General features: G+C 39.9%; 2 protein-coding genes across 3 annotated transcripts in view; one reads left to right on the top strand and one right to left on the bottom strand.

Moving 5' to 3' along the window:
- The window catches only part of KLHL4 (kelch like family member 4), a 72,118-nt gene that overhangs the window by 27,521 nt on the left and 23,605 nt on the right, over window positions 1-20,992 (bottom strand). The window contains exon 1 of one of the 2 annotated variants that reach the window (XM_023925914.2): window positions 7,573-8,803. The exons of the other annotated variant lie outside the window; for it this stretch is intronic. Coding sequence (XP_023781682.1) covers window positions 7,573-7,994 — 422 coding nt within the window. The 5' untranslated portion in view covers window positions 7,995-8,803. Of the gene's footprint in view, window positions 1-7,572; window positions 8,804-20,992 lie in introns of those variants that run through there. 2 annotated transcript variants of the gene reach the window in all.
- The window catches only part of LOC111928764 (uncharacterized), a 126,523-nt gene continuing 123,893 nt past the window's right edge, over window positions 18,363-20,992 (top strand). The window contains exon 1 of the mRNA XM_086850249.1: window positions 18,363-18,494. The gene's annotated coding sequence lies outside the window, so the exon portion shown is untranslated. The remainder of the gene's footprint in view (window positions 18,495-20,992) is intronic.

Raw genomic sequence — 20,992 nt, 5'->3', positions numbered from 1 at the left:
CAACAGGAGCTCAGCTTAATTTTTAAATTCTTTTACCCTGCACACCAACAGGTGCACAACAAATAAACCAAAGTCTGATTTAATTGCCTGATATAATCATTCTCTAAATAATTCCCTAAATCTATCAGAGAATTATTTTATTCTAGCAGAATGAATGAAGCTAAACCAAACTGGTCTGGTTTAGTTGGGCAAATTTAGCTGCTCGATTATAGCAAACAAATCCCTTTATTTTTTAAATGTGTAAGACTTCAGTAATTTTCCTCCTTAAAATATTCCAAAGTAAACTATTCAGCCACAAACCAAGGGTGAAAATAAACAGTTTCTTTCTTTTAGGATCGTGTCTGGCTATAACTTTGAAGCCAAGTAAAACCTTCTCCCCCTTTTCCCAGAATGTTTCACCAACCATCTGATTTCTTGTTGATCTTTCAGTTGCATAATCTCAGTGTGTCTGTAAAAACTGCTCTGCATGGGGAACATGTGTTTAATCATCTCCTTAACTTTTTCTGGAGACATTAAGAAGTGATTTTAAGAACAGTAATAACTCTTTAAAAAGTCATTTAACAGCTGTCTTTGCTGAGAGCCAGCTCAATGGAGTGAAAATGAGAAGATAATTGAATCATAAAAAAATTGTTTTGAAATGACTGGAATTATCCTAGATTTTTAAATTACTATTAAATGGTATTTTTTTCTCTTGCCTGTAATAATTCATCTTTGAAAGCTAGGCTTGCTAAATGTAGGCCTGTAAAATATTGTGTGTTTTCTAGTAAGTCAGATTATTTCTCATTATAGACTTCTTGGTGGGTAGACAGGGTTAGACTTGATGACATCCAGAGCCCCTTTTCAGCTTAAGTTTTCCTATTATTCTATTTATCTAGCTATGGAAAACAAACAAAAAAACAAAAACAAAAAACAAAACAAACAACCAAAAAAAAAAGGAATAAATATCTAGCCTTTCCATTGGGTGAATATAAAATTAATTTCAAAATAAAATTCTACTCATTCCTTTCATCTTTAATAACTACGTCAACCCATTTCAATACCCCATTTTTTTGCTTTTTCAAGTTCTTCAAAAGATTTCATAATAGAAGGTGAGAGTAGGTATTCATCCCAAGGATGCCTTTGAGACATTTTAAATCTAATTTCTGTACCAAGTGCTCCTGTGTGGGGTCACAGCATTTGTTTAGTCTGAATTAATTCATTGGTCACTGCTGATTGCATTTGCAATTGGCCTCAAAAGGCCTGTTCCTCTTCATGAATTATCAACTGCTGGAAAAAAAACTGATTTTCTTCTTAGATTTTAATCCTGCATCAGAGACCTCTTACTATAACTGTATAGATTTTCCACACTTAGCAAACATTAGACATCAAATTTTCTTGGCTACCCCCAGTTACCATATTTCAACCAGTTGTGAGTGAATTTCCATAAAATGCTGTCAACTTCTGACTCCTCTCAAATCAGCTACAAACATCTTAAACAATCCAGTTTCAAACTCATATTTTGGCCTTTAGCTAAAGATCATTGGTAGAAGAAAATCACTTTCTGCTTGTCCCTGAGGTAACAAGGAAACATTTTGGTTATCCATTGCAGGCCTGCAGAAAATCATCTTTTAAAATGTACTGCTGGAATTAATATTAAATTGTTATAAATGCTAAAGAAATTGAATAATTCTCCACAAAACATAAGCATCATTTCTCTTCCTTGTTGCCACTTCTTGCCAAATTATACCACATAAAATTCCTATGATTATTATTTCTAAGCACTTAGAAATAAAACTTAAGTCAGCAAGAATTTGCCAAGAATAACATGTCAAAGTAAGCTGAAGTGCCTCTAACAGGTTTTACTAGAAATTCTGGATAACAGAAGAGTTGTCAAGTATACCCTGAAAATGAGTATTATTTTTCAGTGTTTTATATCAGGTAATGTAAAGTTCTACCTCAAGGACTGGCTGGAGTAACCCATTTTAGAACAAGTGTGACACTGGTGTGAAATCGTGCCATTAAATTATCAGAGGTTCACTGACAAATAAGAAAATAAATCAAATTGGGTTCCTAAAGAACTTAGCACTGAAAATCCTCTATAACTTCTCATAAATTTCCTAAATTACTTGTAAAAATAAAGAGAAATCTTTGATATTATATATTATAATTGGGGATGGTGCCAAGCTGAGAAGAGCTGTGGGTATGGTGGGGTATTGGATCAAAACTGAATATTAAATCACTAAATCAGGGTTAAATCAGAACTGAACATTAGCTCAGCCAGTTGGAGGCATTATCTGATAAACACAAGATGGAATGTATTCGTGCAAAGTGCTGGTTTTAGGAACAAATAACTGCAAAAATGTCCAGATGGTTTGGGAACAGGTCTGTGGTACAGAGGCAGGAGTTTCACATGAATCACAAGGCAGGCATGAGCAACAGCACCACGCTGTTGATAAGAGAAAAACAACTACTGAGGACATTCAAACAGATTTGAGTCAGGATGACACAGAAGGAATCCAGCTCTCCACCAGGACTGCCAGGAACACATCCAGGTCTGCCCACTGAGCTGCGAGTCCAGACAGACCAGCAATGAAACATCAGAGCTGCCAGGACAGAATTCTGAGACAAGACTGCAAGAATCACAGCTCTTTAGACTGACAGCAATTTTTAAACATATAAAAAGGGTGTAAAGAAGAAAAGTGTGGCAATAAGAAGAATAAGGAGACCAATATGGTACCTATACTGATGGGGGAAGACCAAGACATTAACGAGCTTAAATTGTACTGTAGACAAGCAAGGAAACACCTAAACCTGGTTGGGCCAGCTTTGGCACAGAAGGATTGAAATGCTGTCTGACTACATGTCCAGCATTCTTTATCATGCTTCTGAAATACTTAGCTGTTAAGATTTTCTGAAAGTACTTTTCAAGATGCTGGAGGTTGAGTGAAAACCAAATTGGAGTAGTTCTGTTTTAAACATAAAGGTCACTGTGATGTGAGATGAGGAATTGTCATTTCTAAACTTTATCTTGGGCATCAGAGATTGTTCATGGAACTGAATTCTTACCCAGGACAGGGAAGCAGTGCTGTGATGTCCCCCCCCTGAATGCAGCCCTTTACCACCTCCTCTGCACAGGGCACATCACCATCCTCCCTTTTCTTGCTGCCATTCTCAGTCATTGCTGTGCTCCTCTGTTTATTTGGGTACCAGAACTTCACTTGCAGTGCCAAAACTCAGTCTAGTTTGACCAGAGGTTTGACAGAATAACTCATATCATGTGCCATTTTCACCAGGAAAATTATCACCCGCTTTCTTCTTCTTTATTTCACACTGGAATGGGAGCCAAGGATGTCGTCTGCTACTGGATCTAAGAGCAGAACTCGAGGGATAACTCAGATAGGAGACAACATCTGAAATAGTCATGTACACATATGTGTGTGTTTATACGTATGCCAGAGACACCGAAGAAAATAGTCTGATAGCTATTTCCATATGTCTGCAAAAAAACTGTGAATTTTCAAGTCTTAAGATGAATGATCAAAATAGCTGTACATCAAAAATAGCCACCACAGAAAAGGATTGCCTTTGGGAGGATGCACCTCCCAAGTATTTGTTTCCATGTGCAAAAGTAATGACTAAATGTTTGGATTACAACATCTAAAGATTCTATTAAAATTAATTAGAAATATATTTTATCTCATGTGGGAAATTAGAAAACACTTGTCCTTAGCAAAACTAGAATTTGTCCCAAACTAGAGTTTGTCAGCATTTTTTCAGCCACGTAATTAGAAAAAAAATAATGCAGAAGAGAAAAAGAAATGATGAATGGATGCTACATTTAGTACTGGAATTTAAGTGTCTTTGGGCAACTAGGAAATACTGAACCAGCACACGTGGTCTGCAATAGCACACTTGTGGAACCAGAGCCCTGGCAGGCGTGCAGGAATGGATGTGGTGGTGTGGCATAAATTCAGAAATTAACTGGGCACTGTGCTCCCATGGGGAAGTCAATATCTGTGAGTCCAGAAATTTTTTAGGGAAGTAATTGAAGAAATTCAATATCAAAACTCTTCTTTTTAGAAGGCTTCAGTGCCTGTGCACACGGGTGTTCTTGGGGTGCACACAGTTTCTGTTGCCTGTCAAAATCTAACAATCAAATCCCCCCAGTGTGTGCTGATGTTTCTGGATCACTGCCAGATCACTTTCTTTGAAAGAAATGGAAATGCTTCCCTGTCCCCCTGGCAGAGGAGCCTGAACCTCACAAGATTCCAGACAGGACAGATCAGGGGTGTCCTGAGCAGCTCGAGTGCTCAGCCACCCATGGTTATTTCCCATGGTGTTTTACAGAGCTCACTTCAGCTCCCTCTTGAAGCCAAACCTGAAATCTCTGAAGGTGTTTGCTCTTCCCTGGCATGGCCATTTTCCACAGGTTTAGCTTGCTGCTCACCCCAGTAATACCAGAAAATGCTGTGTTGGGAAATACACTCTACAAATAAAATGACTTGGTGGCGATGCGGGCTTTAGCTGGTTTTTTCACCCATGAAGAGGTCCCTGTGCTCATTCAAGGAGCAGATTGGTGAGAATCAGATGAGGTCAGTAAATACAGATTGTCCACTGTTCATTTTTCCCCAAACTTCAGACATAACTTCCATAAGGATCTTAGAGCAGCAGGTCCAGGCTGCATTATTGGTGTTCCTCGGAGATCTTTGAGCTGCTTCCCTGAGCAGAGCTGGACCAGACAGCCCCAGGATGCTGAGATGCTTTCCTTACCCTTGTGCCAATAAATAAACCATTTATTTATGGCTCAGAATGCATTGGTTCACCACACATTAACTGGTTACAATTAGGACAAAATTAATGAATTTTAGTCATTTGAGCCTCATTTATTTTGTCACTTGTCATGGGATATGATTCAGAAGGAAGCCCATGGATTAGAAGGATTTCTTTAAGTCTTGCACTCTTTAATTTGGGGACAGGAATATCAAAATGCATTGAAGAAAGCAGAAATAAGTGCATTGATGAACTTTATTATTTAACCTTCCTCCTCAATAACCAGCCTTTATTTTATCAAACCCCAGGGTGCTTTCTGTCCATCCCTGACAGCATTCAGTCCTGAGGTTCCTAGAGAAAGCTCAAATTTTTCTGACAGAATTCAGAATATTGTTTTTACATTTCCAGTTTTCCATGGGAAGCATTAAACTTTTAGTAGAAACTGCCTTCAAATTCTGCCCAGGGTTGAGGTATTGGGCAGATTGTCTCTAATCTATCTATAGATTTTTCTACTATTTTGGATGTCCATGTGACACTCAGCAGAGTGCTGAGATCCACCAAAAAATGGGATTTCTCCAAGCAGAGGAAAATACAGTGGTTTAGAGACAGCTCCTTTGAAAGTGTGGTGCTTTTGTGCTCCAAAAGGCAAATCTGGATTTGGTGTGCTCAGGTGTGGATGTGAAATTTGGCTGCAATACCTGAGCAGCTCCTGCTGTGCTGGCTTTAGTGAGAACATGGGCTCAGGGCGTCCTGCAAACACCTGATTTTCACCTGGTGATCACCAGCAGAGCCCATTGATTACCATTGATTGGGATTATCTGGAACTTCTGAAGGAAAAAGAGACTTGGAATGATTTAAGGGCATGATTTCAAAGATGAGACATTGCTTTGAAAATATATCAAGATATCTATCTATATATATATATATATCAATTTCTACATCCTAGATTTAGGTAGATGTAGATAAAAGGCTTCTTCTCCTTATTTCTTCTCAGTATCTCATTTCTACCCAACCAATTAATGTATTAATTAATGTCTGGCCTGTGCTGGCTGCTGTAGGGGAAGGGAACAGTGTTTCACTTAATGATTTCTGTTGGTACATATTAAAGAAATTTGAGCTATGTTGTCCTTAATGGCCAGCTTTATTTTCTTGAAATAAATTTTAATTATAGAGAAATTCATAGTCATGAATCACTCTACAAACAATCTATTATCAAATCAGCTTTTTGAGATGAATGTTAAAATAGATTTTAATCTACAACATGCAATGATGGCTTTTACTGAAATCTTAAAGAAGCCCACTTATTTGACCATAAAAATATATGACATATGCAGTTCCAAAACTATCCTAAAAGCTGCAACTTCAAACAGCTCAAGAGCAGAACTTAAATTGGAGTGGATATGAAGGTACAAAACTTCAGGAGGTCTTAGCAGAAACTTTATATATAGCTGGAGAAAATGTCACATCTTATTTTAGAATGAAGTGGTTTTTTACCTCCCAAACTGAACAGATTCAGCTTTTTTCTACCTCCTTCTTCACATGGTGTAGAATCTTATTTGGATGAACAAGTGTTCCTTATTCAAATTAAATCAATTTTCCTTTTCAGGTGTGTGTAAAATCACCTTTTTTTCAGGAAATTTGTCCTAAGGGTATGCTGCTCCCCATTCCAAACCAGTGCCCTTGGAAACACAGTCCTTTCCTCAGTGTTTTTATTCTGTAATGATTTTTATCTGGTACCTATTGACTACTGGGACTGGTTTCCAAGTGACATTTTGGAATGCAGTTTTTGCTGTTCCATCTGCAGATGTTCCCCTCAGCAGATGCACAACTTGAAAAATAATAACTGCTAAAAATATGCAAGCTGTCAGCTTGGTTTCTACTGAGAGAACTGTAACTTCAATTAAGATAAATTTGTATTTAAATGCAATGTAATACATTTAAATTATGTCCAAAGACTGGTAGCAATCTCATCAAATGGTGCAAATAATCTTATCATTAATGCTTGATTTGAGCCCAAGGTGGGGAAAGGTGGGGTAGAAATGTTGCTGGGTAAGATAAAAACACTGACAAGAGTTTTGAAAAACAGAAAACATGAAAAAGCTTAATTAAATAAGTAGTATTAATATTGTATTCTTTGTTATTCACAGCTTAAAAATAGCTCTTCCTTTGTGCTTACACCTTTAAAAGGTCTCAGAGCTGTAATGTTTTTTCACCTGACCTTGCAGAAAATATTTGTCTGAGCATACTAAATGAGCTGTGAAAGTACAAACCTTCAAACAAACCTTTAAAAAAAGCAAAGAATGATGCTTCCTTTCCACTTAGTTCAAGGTTAATTTTCCTTGCTGGGAAGACAGTAAAAGAAAATCAGTGGCAAATTTGAGAGCTCATTGGCAAGCACAGAGCCCGTGCACCTCCAGCAGCTCCCATTTGTCAATGTTGCACCCATTGATAAAGTCAGAATGAGGACAGGATGTCAGGAGGCTCCTTTTTCTCACTGCACTCACACATAATAAATCAAGAGAAGAAATTGAGATGTTGTGGATGTTGATAGAGCAAATTTGACAAACTGGCAGATTTTATGCATATGGAAGAGTTATGGAATGATGTACCTTAAGCAAAGATCAACATTTCATGACAATGCTCCTGTTCATTTTTCTGATGCAGAAGAGTTCCTTCTCATCTGAGTGTGGGTGTGCACACACACATATATGTAAATAAAGTGAGATTAATGAAGTAAGGAACTCTGGCTAAAAACAAAGACAGTTTCAGGGAATAACTTGGAAACAAGTCTGGCTTTCCAAGTGCAGACTTTAAAACTCCTACCTCTCTGCAGATTCATCTGCATTTTGCTCTGTGATCATCTGCAGCTCCTGCGAGGTTTTACTGGAGTCTTCTTTCGCAGAGTTTTCCTCGGTGCTGTTTTTGGGGATGTCCTCGCTGGCTCGCAGCTGCTCGATGAGGTTCTGCTGGTGCCAGCTGTGGATGGATCGGTGATGCACCGGCGTCGGCCCCGGCACGGGGGCCAGGATGTTGTGGTGGACGGGGCTGCTGTTCTTCTTCAGCCCATTCCTGTCCCGAGAGTGGCTCTTCAGCCTGTTCTGCACCGGGGTGCCTCTGTGCTCGAATGCTTCCTGCTGATGGCAGCCCCCGGAGCCGGCGGAGCCCTGCGAGGGGTGGCTGAACCACCTCCAGCGGAGCCTCAGGATCTGCTTCACATCAAACTCCTTCTTGCCAGACACTGACATCTTATTTGGGGTTTTATCTTATTATTTTTATTTTTTTTTTCTTTTCAGAAAGGAAAAAAAAAAATAAATGCGAAAAGCCTATTCTTCTAGGAAGGAAATGGATTCTTTGTTATCTCTTCTGTTTCAACTCCTCTTCTTAAGAAAAGCCAACAAAAGAACAAATCTCGGCAGCTCTCTCCGTGTCTCCGATTAACACACGGCGAGCTCTCGCAGCCGATGCTGAGCTGCTGTTAGCTGTATAGGTGGGAATCCATCCTGACAGGATGATGAGGTCAGACCTTAACCAAGTAAATCAGCTTAGCACAGGAAAGCAGCGAGCACAACACTGCCAGGCTTACACACACACACTGCCAGCCCCAGCGCTCGGCTCCGATTTATAACCCAGCCTCACATGATCCTCAGCCAGCCCCAGATGCCACTTAAGATGCAGGGAAGCATGCAGAAATAAAGTGACAAGACTTTCCGTCTATCTCACGGCGTTCTCCATCAAGCCTGCTAGTTAGCAGCGCTGCTTTTCACGGGAGATGAGGAGAGGATGCTTTCCGGAGGAATTTTTTGGTGGCGATTTCGCGCAGCTCACGCCTTTCCTTAAGGGTCTGCGTTTGTTTGTCTTGCTGTGTAAAATTCCTCCAAATGGCCTCGGTGTGGTAGCACTTAGCTAAAGGAGAGGCAGGGTGCAGGACTGGCTGTGCTGCCTCACCTACAGCCGGATTTCTCAATAGGATTGCAGGGCTTGGAGAAGAGAGGGAGGGAACTCAGGAAAATCCGAGATGTGCTCCCTGAATGACTGGGTCTGTGGAAAACACAGTTTCCTGGCTAAGAGCCTGTGTAAACAGCCTTTCCCATCCTGCTCTTGATTTCTCACAGACAGTGAAGCACTTGTGGGTTGTTTTTGTTGTTTTTTTTTTTTCTGAAAACACCTTTCTTTTCTTTCTTTTGATAGCGTGCACTGTGTTTTCAGCAAATTTAATAGGGGAGATGTTTTCATTCCCATCCCTTGGTTACCAGGCAGGGCTGTGAGAACTGTTCCCTGTGTGGTTTGAAATAAGGTACACAGGATGTTTGTTTCAATTTGTGTGCAAATTGAAAAGAAATTAACAGACCGGATTTTTTTTTTTAATTTTTTTTAATGTTCTATTCTCCCAGGTTGGCTATGATGATCTATCAAACTGTAAGAAGTGTGCAGAAATAGAAGCTGTAACACAAAATCAGTAGAACATGATTCAGAGAGGACCCCTCTCTAACACACCTCTCCTCTCAGACCTTCTGGCATTAATTTCCTTTTCATCTGTCTTTTCTGACAATTTTTCTTACTTTTTTTAACCGAAATTCTATGATGGGACATTGAACCTTCAAATAAAATCTGATTTTTTTTTATTCTTTTGGAGTGAATATAATACAAGCAATGAAATGTGAAATAAAGTTAAAAAAAAATAATAAAAAGCAAAATGAGAGGCTAGGACTAAGGAATTGCCAGTTTTTATCCTGAGATCCATTGCTCCTGTCCTATTCATGGTATTCAAGCATGGGATGTGCAGCATCATGGGCTGGATGCGTGTGAGAGCAATTACAGGATGAGTGAAGAACTCATCAAAATAATTGAAAGATATTTTCCTGTCTAGATCCATAGAGGGGAAGACTTTGCACAGAAGAAAACCTGTGTGAAAGGCTTGGCCATAAAAGGCAGAAAGGAAGAAGCTGAGGGAAGATTTGACAGACGTAGCCAGTGCATATTTGTTGCTATAGAGAAGATTGAGGCTGAGCTGCAGCAATTAAATGTACATTAACAAGATTTCCTTTGAGATCTTCTAGGAATAGAGAGAAGCTACAAAACTTATTCAACTTCTAAAAAGTCACATTAAGAAGAAGGTGAATAAAGGCCTATTTGTGCATTTGATCAGTTCAGGCTTGTTGAGGATATGAGCTGATAAAGAAGCTGCCACCAAACTTCGGGGATATTAAAAGATTTACAGACAGTGAGTGGATCAGTGAAAGGCTGGGCATTGACCAAGAGAGATTATTGTATTGAATTACAGAAGTCAGTTGAAGATGTTTTCACACTTTAATGATGATCTTTGTCAGCAATCTAAAATGTTCTGTAGAGCCAAGAGTTTCAGGGATTTTTTTTCTTGCATTACAAGTTTATAATATTCAACATGATTTTTCTTTACTTCTCAGTTTCAGCCAGCACACCTAAGGATGTTTTTCTTTTCAGTTTCAGACAAGTAATGAGAGTTAGTGGCATCTCTGTATGTTCCTGAGGATTGCCTACATGGCAATTTGACTTCTATTTTAGGGGGTAGTCTCTATACACCAAGTTAATGAAATAATTTATGATGAAATCTTGTAGAGGTGGACAGAGAACACAGTTTCTCGCTCCTGTTTAATCAGGTCATTGAGCTATCTCAGCAGCTCTGTCAGCTCCTCTTAGCAACAGCTCTGATACATTTAATCCATATTTTTCCACCATGTCACAAAGCTTCTGTCGGTTTCCTTCCCTTAAATCTCTTTTGCAGGAGTCATCCTCTGCTCTGAGATATCATCAAAAGCATATTTCTTGCATTGTACTGCGGGATGTACAAGCAGCACTTCTGCTTGTGAATTACTCCTGTTCCTGCTAACTCAGTTTTAGCACAGGTAGTGAATCTAGCTAAAATTAAAATAGTCAAACTGGACATTTGCTGAAGAGACCACCTTGCTCAGCCTGAGTCAGCACAGAATATGTTTCAGGTGGGGCATAAGGAGATTATATTTTTACAGAGCTTGCCAGTGTTCTGCCTAAAATTTCAGTGTGCTGTACCAGGTCAACAAAAGTGATTTGCTAACCAGAAATTTCAGGCCTGAAATTATTGGAAGTGTAGCATATATATATATATATATAACCCTGGAGCAGCTTTATGCCATGTACCTGCTTTTCACCATTTACATTTCTCTTCTGGTGACAAAATTAGTTCTCTTGAACCTGAGTGCAGTGAGTGTTTCCTTCTGGGTGATTTCCTCCTCACACACATTTACATGTATCTCTGACTGGGTTCAAACTTCTAAATGAGAAAAGAGATAACATTTTTCTCTTATTGCTAGCCCTAATTTAAGGCCTTTGGTCTCATTTAGATGAATAACCCCATAACAGCACTATTTTTTCCCCCCTCATGGCTGGAAATCTCCAAAGAATGGGATTTTCTAGGAATATAGCAAGTCCAGCCAGGGCCACCACAGGGTCAGGCAGCTGGAGCTGGTGATGGATGAAGGGAGGCAGCTGCAACAGGATTTGTTCAACCTTGTGCAGAAAAGGCTCAGGGGCATTTTCGTGCTGCCTGCAGGTAGCTGGTGGGAGAGCAGAGGCAGCAGAGCCAGGCTGTGCCAGAGGACACCTCTGGGGAGAACAGGCACGTGTTGGGCCATGGGGAAAGCTGAGAAGATGTAAGAAAAACTTTCTACCTGTGAGAGCGATCAGGGATGTGAGAGGAGGCTGCCAAGAGAGGCTGTGGCATCTCCTTCCTCAGGGAAAGTGAAATCCACTGAGGGAGGGGATGCCCAGAGCAGCTGTGGCTGCCCCTGCATCCCTGGAAGTGTCCAAGGCCAGGCTGGACAGGGCTTGGAAAAACCTGGGACAGTGGGAGGTGTCCCTGCCATGGCAGGGGTGGCACTGGATGGGCTCTGAGGTCCTTCCAACCCAAACCAGTGTGGGGTTCTGTGATCCCCAGTGGAATTGTTTCTGTGTCACTGCTCCAGCTGGGCTTGCTCTGAGCAGATCAGACTGGACGAGCTCCAGGGGTCCCTCACGAGCTGCTCTTCTGTGACGGTGTGACATGCCAGGCACTCTTTGATATCTTTATCTCATGGCAGAGCCAAGTAAAATCCATGTGGTTGTCAGCTGAGAAGAGCAAATCCATCTCCAGAGCTCTCCCCTGCAGCAAAGCATCGCTGCCTGCAGGGGTGGAGCGTGGCCAGCTGCTCAGCCCAGGGAAGGCTCGCCAGGACTTTGAGGAAAAATAAATCTTTATCCACAAAAAAACCCTCCATCCCACTCAATGCACACAAGATTTGGAGAAAGGTCCTTGCTCCTGTTAGGAGAACACATTAAATTTGATGGTAGACTGGCAGCCAGCAGGAAACTGGGAATGATTTGAAAAGCTTTGTATAAACAAGTTGAGCTTGCAGATAGTTTGGATGATATGTATTAAGAGTCTAAATAGGTTTTTGTAATCATTTTAAGATTACATGTGTGAATGCCTGATGCACTGCTAGATTTAGAAAATTATAAAAGTACTTTGGTCATAATCTGCCTATAAAAAGAAGTTGATAATTTTGTCACAAATCATGCTTTAAATAGGCTTCAAAAATGACTTTTAGCTACAGCTGCGTCCCAAGTTTGTCTGCCACCAAAGCACCTAAGAGAAAGGAGATTTGTAATGTATTCCAAAATGTCTGAATTTTTCAGTTAATAACTCAGTAATTTCTTTGAAAATTGAACCAAGTAGAATATACCCATGCAGTTATGTAATGTTTATTCTCTTCTCAATAGAGACACAGAAAATTATTATTTTTCCTTCTTCTTTTTGCCCTGAGCCTGGTAGTACTGTGCCTGTATGGAAAGCCTGTTAGAAAAATCTCACTCTGCTCCAACAAACCTAGAAAAGAATAATAAAAAGAGGAATCATCCACCTTTCTTGTAAAATCTCAGAAATCCCAGAAAAATACCACTTATGGAGACCAAAGCCTGGAGTATTGCAGGGACTAGCAGCAAGAGCTGATAAAGTTGTTCTTTGCTGGATATGAGACAGACCATAAAAAAAATTGACTTTTTTGTTGAAGTCAAAGATAGCTCTGGAGCAGAGTTCTTCAATGCCAGGTGACTGAGTCAAATAGAGAAAAATCTGCATAGGCTGAATGAGACAAGCAAAACGCAAGATAAGCACAAAAAGTGAAGAATGTTTTGTTATCTTTTTGAAGACATTTTTTCCCTCCAATGATATTACAATATTTAGAAAGTCAAGTTAATTACTCCTATCAATGTTGTTTACCGAGTTTGCATGGGGGGAACAGCATAATGAGATTTTCCCTGTGCACAGATTGTTGATAACTAAACCAAGCCCTATTAAAAAACAGTTCCCTCTGTGCCCAAGCTGTGTTCCCCAGGGTCTGCACACTTTGTGTACTCAGCCTGTGCCCTTCCACTGCAGATCAGGCCAGATACACAGAACTTGAATATTTTTATTACCCTGTTTTGAAAAACAATGCCAAAAAGAGCTGCCATTAGTCCATCCTTTGTGCAAGAGATAGGCCAGGAAACATCTGCACAGCGCAACAGCAGCGTTACAGGAGCCAGAGTTACAGGGAAAGGAACAGGACAAAACCCAAAACAAATACCCATATTTAAAATCTGTAGGAAAATCTGCTTTCTTTTCAAAGAAAACTTTGAATGCCAAAGACACAAATGAGTTGAAGACAATCAGTGACTTCCCCTGCTCCCCACTAAGGGAGGCAGGAGAAATGATCCACTTAAGGGAAGGTGTTGACACATTTAAACGCAATTGCTTCCTCAAATAACTGGGAGCTATCCTACAGATTGCAACCCACCTACAAAACTCTGTGACAAAACTGGAAAAAAAAATCACAGCATTCCCACAAGATCCAAGGAAAAAGAATGTGAGACATGAGCCTGGTATGAGTAAGTCTGATGAAGATCTTGATAAACAGCGGCGAAAGTTGTCACCCTCCAAATGAAACCAGAATATTGGAGTGAAATAAGAAAGAGCAAATGAATAAGAAACAGCAAGAGGCTCTCCCATGGACAAGGGCTTGAAAGTGATGCAGCAAAAATAAAGCTCAAATTCATGACTTGAAATACCTGTAACAGGTCAAGAAAAAGATATAAAAGAATGGAAAAAAATGTGGATTGATGCAAAGATGTATAAAAACTCTTTGTACTGATTTTTATTTCTGTGAATTCTCTTCAGTTCATCAGCATCTTTCTCGTGTTGCTGGGGTAGGGTTGTGCAAACCTGGCAGTATTTATGTGTGTTGAGTTAAAGGTGACTGCTGCTTACCTAGGAACCACTAGTAAATTACTAGTAACTACCAGTAAGTAGCAGAATTGTAGCTGCAACTTGCATTTATTGCATGAAACAGGTGGATCAAACAAGCCTGTGATGGCTTCTATTCCACAGATGTAAAAGGATCGTGGTAGTCAGGTTCTTGCAGAAAATACTTGAATATTCTGCACACTCAGTGATAACAATAACCCCTGTTTAAGCCCCAGTTATTACTGTGGGGTATGAAGGAGTATGGAAAGGACCTGGCACACCCTCAACAAAGCCCAGAATGTAGATTTGACACTTGTCAGTACAGCTCTGTATCATTTCCCATCTGAAAGCCTTGGCAGAACAAGGACTTGTGCCCAAGGTCACTCTTCTCTGGGAAGGTTTTTTAATGTGACTCTTGTTCATTGTCTCTTAAAAAGTAATAAATGGCACCTTTAATTGCAGGAGAGGGGAATCCTGAAGGCAGCTGTATTTCTGTGCATTGTAGAATGTAATGGTTCTTAGCAGTATTTCTATTTTAATCCCACAAAGGTGTGCTGGGGCTCATGAAAGGTGCTGTATGTCAATAAAGTCCCCTCAGATATGTAGTCCTGCATCTCTCCTGAATCCCTGACTTCAGGAGAACTCTTTGGTTGTTCCTGGGAAAATGAGTGGCCTGGGGCAGGTGTTGGAGAGGTCTGGGACAATTGTTTTGTGTCTTTCTCCTGAATGGCTTCTCTGACTTGCAGGGCACACGTGGGTTGGAGCACAGGCACACCCCCAAGCTCCCACCTTGAATCCCAGGGATTTTTGTCTCTGCAAGGGTGCAAAGAGGAATTCTGGAATAGCAGCTGCTTTGCCTTTACATCAACAAGTCAACAATGCCATTTTTTACAAGTTGAGGCTCTCACTGCTGGCATTTGGTAGCACAAAAATCCATCAACCTTTTCCCTACCTTCAGCTTCCCTCCCAGCTGTCATCACTTTTCCCACCAATTTTCCCAGAGGTTTATCTCTGCTCTGTGATTCCATAAGAATGCAGGGGGCAGAATAATTTTTAAAATCATGTGTTCAAAAAGCATCATAGTCAAAGATGATCTGAAAAAGTGCTGTGAAGCAATATCCTTGTCAGCAGCCTGTCTCCAGCACCCTGACACCATTCCTTTGCTCATGTCGCCTGTAAAAGCACACAATAACTCAATTTTTACCTTGACAAAAAACCATCCAGATCCACATCACAATATTATTGTTGCTGAGCCTGCTCTAGCTGCTATCAGATGCCAAAACACCTTGAGGCTGCACTTTCACTGTGTGATACTGGCTGGGAATATAAAAATGTAAAACTACATTTGAAACACTCAAGACCTAATCTTCTCATGAAAAAAAAAATAAATATATAAAATTTTGGTTCTTTCATCTTTGCAATTTTTAGAGTGGAGAGACTCAGCATTTCTATTTTGGTGTGTAAGGAATTTTTAGTAAGTGTTTTCATATTTTCTAGGGGAAGAAATAGATGTACATGTGAGTACTGTGCCATAAGATGAAATCTGGGAATTAATAGGAAAATAGAATATGTTTTATCTTCATATCTATTTATTAATAATAAAAAGGTACTGAACAGCATAGTGATTATATTTGCAAGTGAGAGCAAATTTCAGGGAGAGAGGGATGGCATGGAACCTCCAGAAAACACAGATTACTGAATCTAACATACAATATTCTGAGACAAAGCCTATTAATGACAGATCCCCAAAGGACCAGAGATACACAGCCTGCTGAAGAGAAACAGAAGTACAGAAACCAACACATTAAATTTGACTATTTAGCATAAAAATGGCTGAAAAATCCAGTTATGGCCTGGGAGAGGGGTGTGATCGAGAATATCACCTCTATTTTAGTGTAGATTATGCTGTTTTAATTCTTTGCAGAACTTCACCAACAATCTCATTTGATACAGCTCCTTGTGTTTTAACCTTGAACCTGAGTTTTGCTGTGATTTGTGCCACCCCAAACCCCAGTGATGTGAGAGGAATTCCTGTAGGTGTGACAGAGTCTGAGTGTTAAAAGCTGTAGACAAAAACTTTCAATCCATTTTCAGTTTCCCAGCTCGCTTTGGGCTGTTTTGGGTGGGATGCAGGTGGTCAATCCTGCCTGGCTGGGAGGGCAGCAGGAATTCCTGGTGCTTGGGGGATAATGTCAAGTGGCAGCATTTCCTGAAGGATGCTCTGGTGCAGAAATGGATGCAGGACAGAAATCCCCATCACTGCTGGGTGCTTGTGCTCTGATGAGATCTGGCAATGGAAAGTGGCTCTTTTCTCTTTGATTAAGGAAAATACTTGCAGCTGCATACATCAACTCTAGAAATTCTCTAGCAAAGACATCTCTGCTGTAATAAATTGAATCATATTGCAGGTACACTACCAGAAAGCTGTTTCAGGAGAAATTAAGGCTAGCAAGCCGCCTGAAATTAAGCTTCTGCTGAAATAAATTGGTAATATCTAACTAATATAGATCAGCATATGTCACAAATGAGAGAGATGCTCTTGGCTGATTGTGACAATTTAAAAGGCTGTTTGCATCAAATCGTTTTGAGGTCTCAATTTGCACATCGGGGGTTATAAAGAACTTTAACTTTGCTTTAGAACACATATTAAGTTGTTTGGCACAGTTGGAGTGACAGTGTGTGGCATTAATTTCCTAAATTAAGTTACTGCTCATGCACTTGTTAGTGTGTGCCTGATGGCTTTACACTTTCTTGAGCATTTAGGAATATTGGATGCTATCACTATTTTCACATAAAATGCAATTGTCTTTAAAGAACTGAGCCTGTTAATGTGGTGGTGCTAATGTGGAATTAGTGATCACAGGAAAAATACAACTCCCAAATTCCACTGCTCTAAAATACTCTACTCAGCTAATCATGGAAACATGCAGGAAAGCCTTGGACATGGGGTTGCTTTTTAATCACTGCCAGCAGCTGATTATATTAGTGCTTTATTTCATAATTTTATGTGTCACGTTAATGAAAATGTTATGGGAGAAAGCAGTGGGGAAAGAAAAGCTATTTGCCTCTCCTTACTTACTAACTGCTTCTTGCTGCTCCATTGAGGTGTTTTTTCCCTCTGAAATTGCTTTCTGTGTGCTGGAACACAGCTCATTGTTCTTGTGGCTGACAGTGCAATCATTCTGCCCTGCAGACCTCTCACTTACAGCGAGTACACGCCACAGCAAAGGCACTGCTGGGCCACCAGGACAGCCAGTCCTCTGGAAAATAACACATCTTTTACCTTCACAAGGAAACAATACTGAAATTCCAAAAATCTGTGCCATGAGTCACATTATTTATACAGCAGGATCTTTAATAACCTTCTTTTCACCAACTCGGTCAAGTCCAAGAATAAACAAGAGATTATTCCGTCTGGCCTCTTTAATACCTCTACAAGAACAGTATTCCTTCTGACACAACTCTCAAAATTCCAGTTGCCTTTTCACCCAGCTCAGCAGCAGAGGATTCTTTATCTTAAATATCTTATTTTGGTCAATATTTTGATTAACACTGCATGAAACTTTCTGTAGCGCTGCCAGCACGTAGGTGGCTGCTTAATCTGGCTGCACAAATCAGCTCAGGGCTAAAGCACAAAAAAACTGCATCTTTAGCTTCACCTGTTAGAAGGTTTAATGTCAGAGGTGTCCTGAAAGGCAAAGTTCAGCCCCCTTGCCTGGCTGTGTCTGAAGAGGAAAAAAAAGTGTGTATTCAGAACAAATACAGTATTTGAATTCTCAGCATGTAGGAGCTAAGAGTTGTACTCAGTGCTGCTGTGATTTAAAGAGAGGCTTTGCTTTGTGTCCCCCTTCTTCAAGCTGTTTGGAGACATGATTCACCTGTGGTGCTGAAATATGTCAGCAGGATATAAAAGCAAAGGGGGAATGAGGGAAAAGAAAAGGTCTTCACTAATATTTGCAAATTTTAATCTGTTCCTCAACTGCTGCTGGTCCCCAGCCCAGCTCAGGTTTTGTGAATCAGCCCACAACACCCACGGAGAGTTTTGCAGTGCAGGGCACATCCCAGCTGAGCCTCTCAGAGGAGGGATGTGGGTTTGAAAGACACAATAAAGACTTTTCAAAGCACTGGAGGTGGTTTGTGTGGTACCTGAAGGTGTCACCAGGCAAGCAGGCTCTGCCTGGCAGGAATGAAAATGCCTGAAATGCTGCCTGGGCCCTTCCAGGGAGCTTGCAAGGCACAGACTTGGAACTATTTCAGCCCAGAGATTAAAGAAACATGCTTTGAAAAAGAGGAATGATAAAGAAAAAAAGAGAAATTAAATAGAAGGTTGAATTTGTTTTTTTTTTTTTTTTTGGTTGGAGCCTGTTTAAATTACTGTCAGCAGTGTAAAATGATGTAAAATGGATCAGAGCTGCCATCTCAATTTTTAATGAGATCCCATCTGAAACAGGAAGATCTCAGGCACGTGGTCCAGGTCAGTGCAAAATTGTCCTTATGTTCTCTTTAGTAAGCTTTAAAGTACTTGATATAGATCATCCATTTCCCTGCAAAAGAGAAAGCTTTTGCATGAACAGACCCACTTTCTTTAACTCCAAACTAAACTCTCTTTTTTTATTGTGCTTGGTTGTGCTGTCGTTCCTGTAAAGGATTCAGAGCTGAATTCCATAGCGTGACTAAAGCCTTTCCTTTCTTTATTTTGTTTTAGCTCAAGGCTTTAATATTATTATTAATAATTTATTCTTTATTTTCTCTCTCTTCCTGATTTTTTTCAAAGCCAGTTTTGCTATTTTTCCTACATTATTTACCCCTAGGCTGAAGGCACATTTCCTACCTTTTTAATTTAGCAGTGGGATATGAACACAGCCAGGTGGAAATTCCTGTGCTGTATTATGCAATCCATAAACTTCCATTGATCACCTAATACAAATAATGCCACTTTGAATTTGGAAATCCCTGAATCGCTTGTTTTTAAAGCAAATAAACATAATTCAAAAACTTTTTTTAAAAAATCTTACTCAGGAAATCATATGATCCACCAGTAGAGTCACTGAGTTTGTTCAATTCTTCAGTCCTGTCAAAAACCTATTAGGTTCCAGTGGGCTCTCCCCAACACATAAATCTTGCCAGGCATCTCTTTCTTAATTACATGGCACAGGCTGTCAGCTTGCAGATGCTGAATAGTAAATTAAATTGTCAGAAAGTTTCAAGTGATTATTTGTGCTCCTGAAGCTGTGCTGCAGAACTGGAAGTGCTTTCCTGGCTACTTTTGGGCACAGCTTTCATTACTCACAGTTGTGAAAACATTTTTGGGTGGGGAGAAATAAGCTTGTATTCAACATCTGCAGACCACAATTTGCTCTGTTTGATCAGCCATTAAAGTCAAGGTAATAAGATACTCCCTGATATTTTTAAGTCTTGGAGGTAAATTTCAATGTCCCACTTGTCTCCTTGTACCAAATCAGGTCTGTGAGGATGTGCAGCTGCAGATAAGAAATAATTCAATTCCTAGTAAGCAAGAGCAATCTGTTGAGAAATTGGGATTTTTCTGCTGAAAATACCAGAGTATTGGTCTAGAAGTTATAATGAGAATATGTCCTGGGTATTTTTCCATTATCTTTTATCCAAAGCTCTGAAAGCCTCTTCAGAAATCTTTAAATGATTTCTTAGAAAAGCAATACACCCCTCTCTTTACTTTGCAATACATAGATTAACTGTATGCTCTCTGTGACCCTTCTCTCTTTAAAGCAAAGACCAGAGAACTGATTACCTCAATAATTAATTTGGCCTGACCATTGTCCATGTCCTTCTGAGAGTCACCCAGAAGGAAATACACTGGGACAGAAAATATATTGACTATTCCAAGAAGTGTCTGTGCTCCCAGCCCAGAGCCACAGGCCAAAATCTCCATTCTGTTTCCAGCCAGGATACATCCCTGAGCAGAATAACTCCTCAAAAGAAAATAATGCAATATTTCTGTCTCATCAGCACACTCTGATCATGGCAAGGGTGACTTCAGTGGAGAGGTTTTAGGGCAGGATATTTGATTTACTGGAAAATAGTTCCATGGGCAATAATAGTTTGGTGCAACTGTTCAGCTGCTTGGTTTTTATCGTTAAAATAAGATACTGAAGGAATTGTGCATCACTTTTCTTTGCCTCATAGACTTTTTTGTATTTCAGAAAATCTGGTTGCCAGTTAATTCATCTGGGTAAATATCTCCCCTTATAAAAAACACACATTCAGAATCTTTTTAGTGAAGAGGCAGAATGTTGTGCAGCTTGTCAGGCTGTGGGGGTGCCTTCAGAAATGGCTGATGCCAGAGGAAAACACAATTCTGTAAACACCCTGATTTAAACTCAGTCTGAGCTGGGTGAGAGCAAAAACTCAAAGGTTTTGTGTTTTCATCAAGTGCTGAACTGGTTCAGGTAGATAAGAACTATATTAAGGATAGATAAATGGTTCTGTAATGCTTTTTTATTGTCTTAAGACCAAGACCATCAAAATAAAATGGGCATATTTTTGGGTTTGTTCTAGAAAAAAAAAAAAATCCCCAAATCTACTTTCTTGTTAGCACAGAATCTCCAAAGCTGGAAGATGCTTGTTTCCTTTTGGAAATGTGTCTCTCTGCAGCACTTACACTGTGCATAATTTGTGTGCATGTTAAATATATATCTATCATTGCTACACATTATCAGTGAGACATTGGCAGCTGACTGCATCAGTCATGGGAGAATTTTCAAAACTGCCACAATTTTAGTTCTGTTGTGGGATAGGATGGAGATGTTTTGGATCCTAAATCTGGGAGTGAAACTGGCAACATTTCTACTGAACTCTCTTCTGAAATTAATTTCTTAAGTTTCACTGCAGGCATATTTTTGTTGAACTCCAGATTATTTTTTAGGATTTTTTTCTAGCATAATGGAATATTCTAAGTGGGAAGGGACCCACAATGATCATCCAAGCCTAAATCCC

This window comes from Cyanistes caeruleus, chromosome 14, assembly GCF_971803275.1.
Source record: "Cyanistes caeruleus chromosome 14, bCyaCae1.hap1.1, whole genome shotgun sequence".
In the NCBI taxonomy this organism is placed as follows: domain Eukaryota; kingdom Metazoa; phylum Chordata; class Aves; order Passeriformes; family Paridae; genus Cyanistes; species Cyanistes caeruleus.
This window is presented reverse-complemented; position numbering and strand designations above follow the sequence as displayed.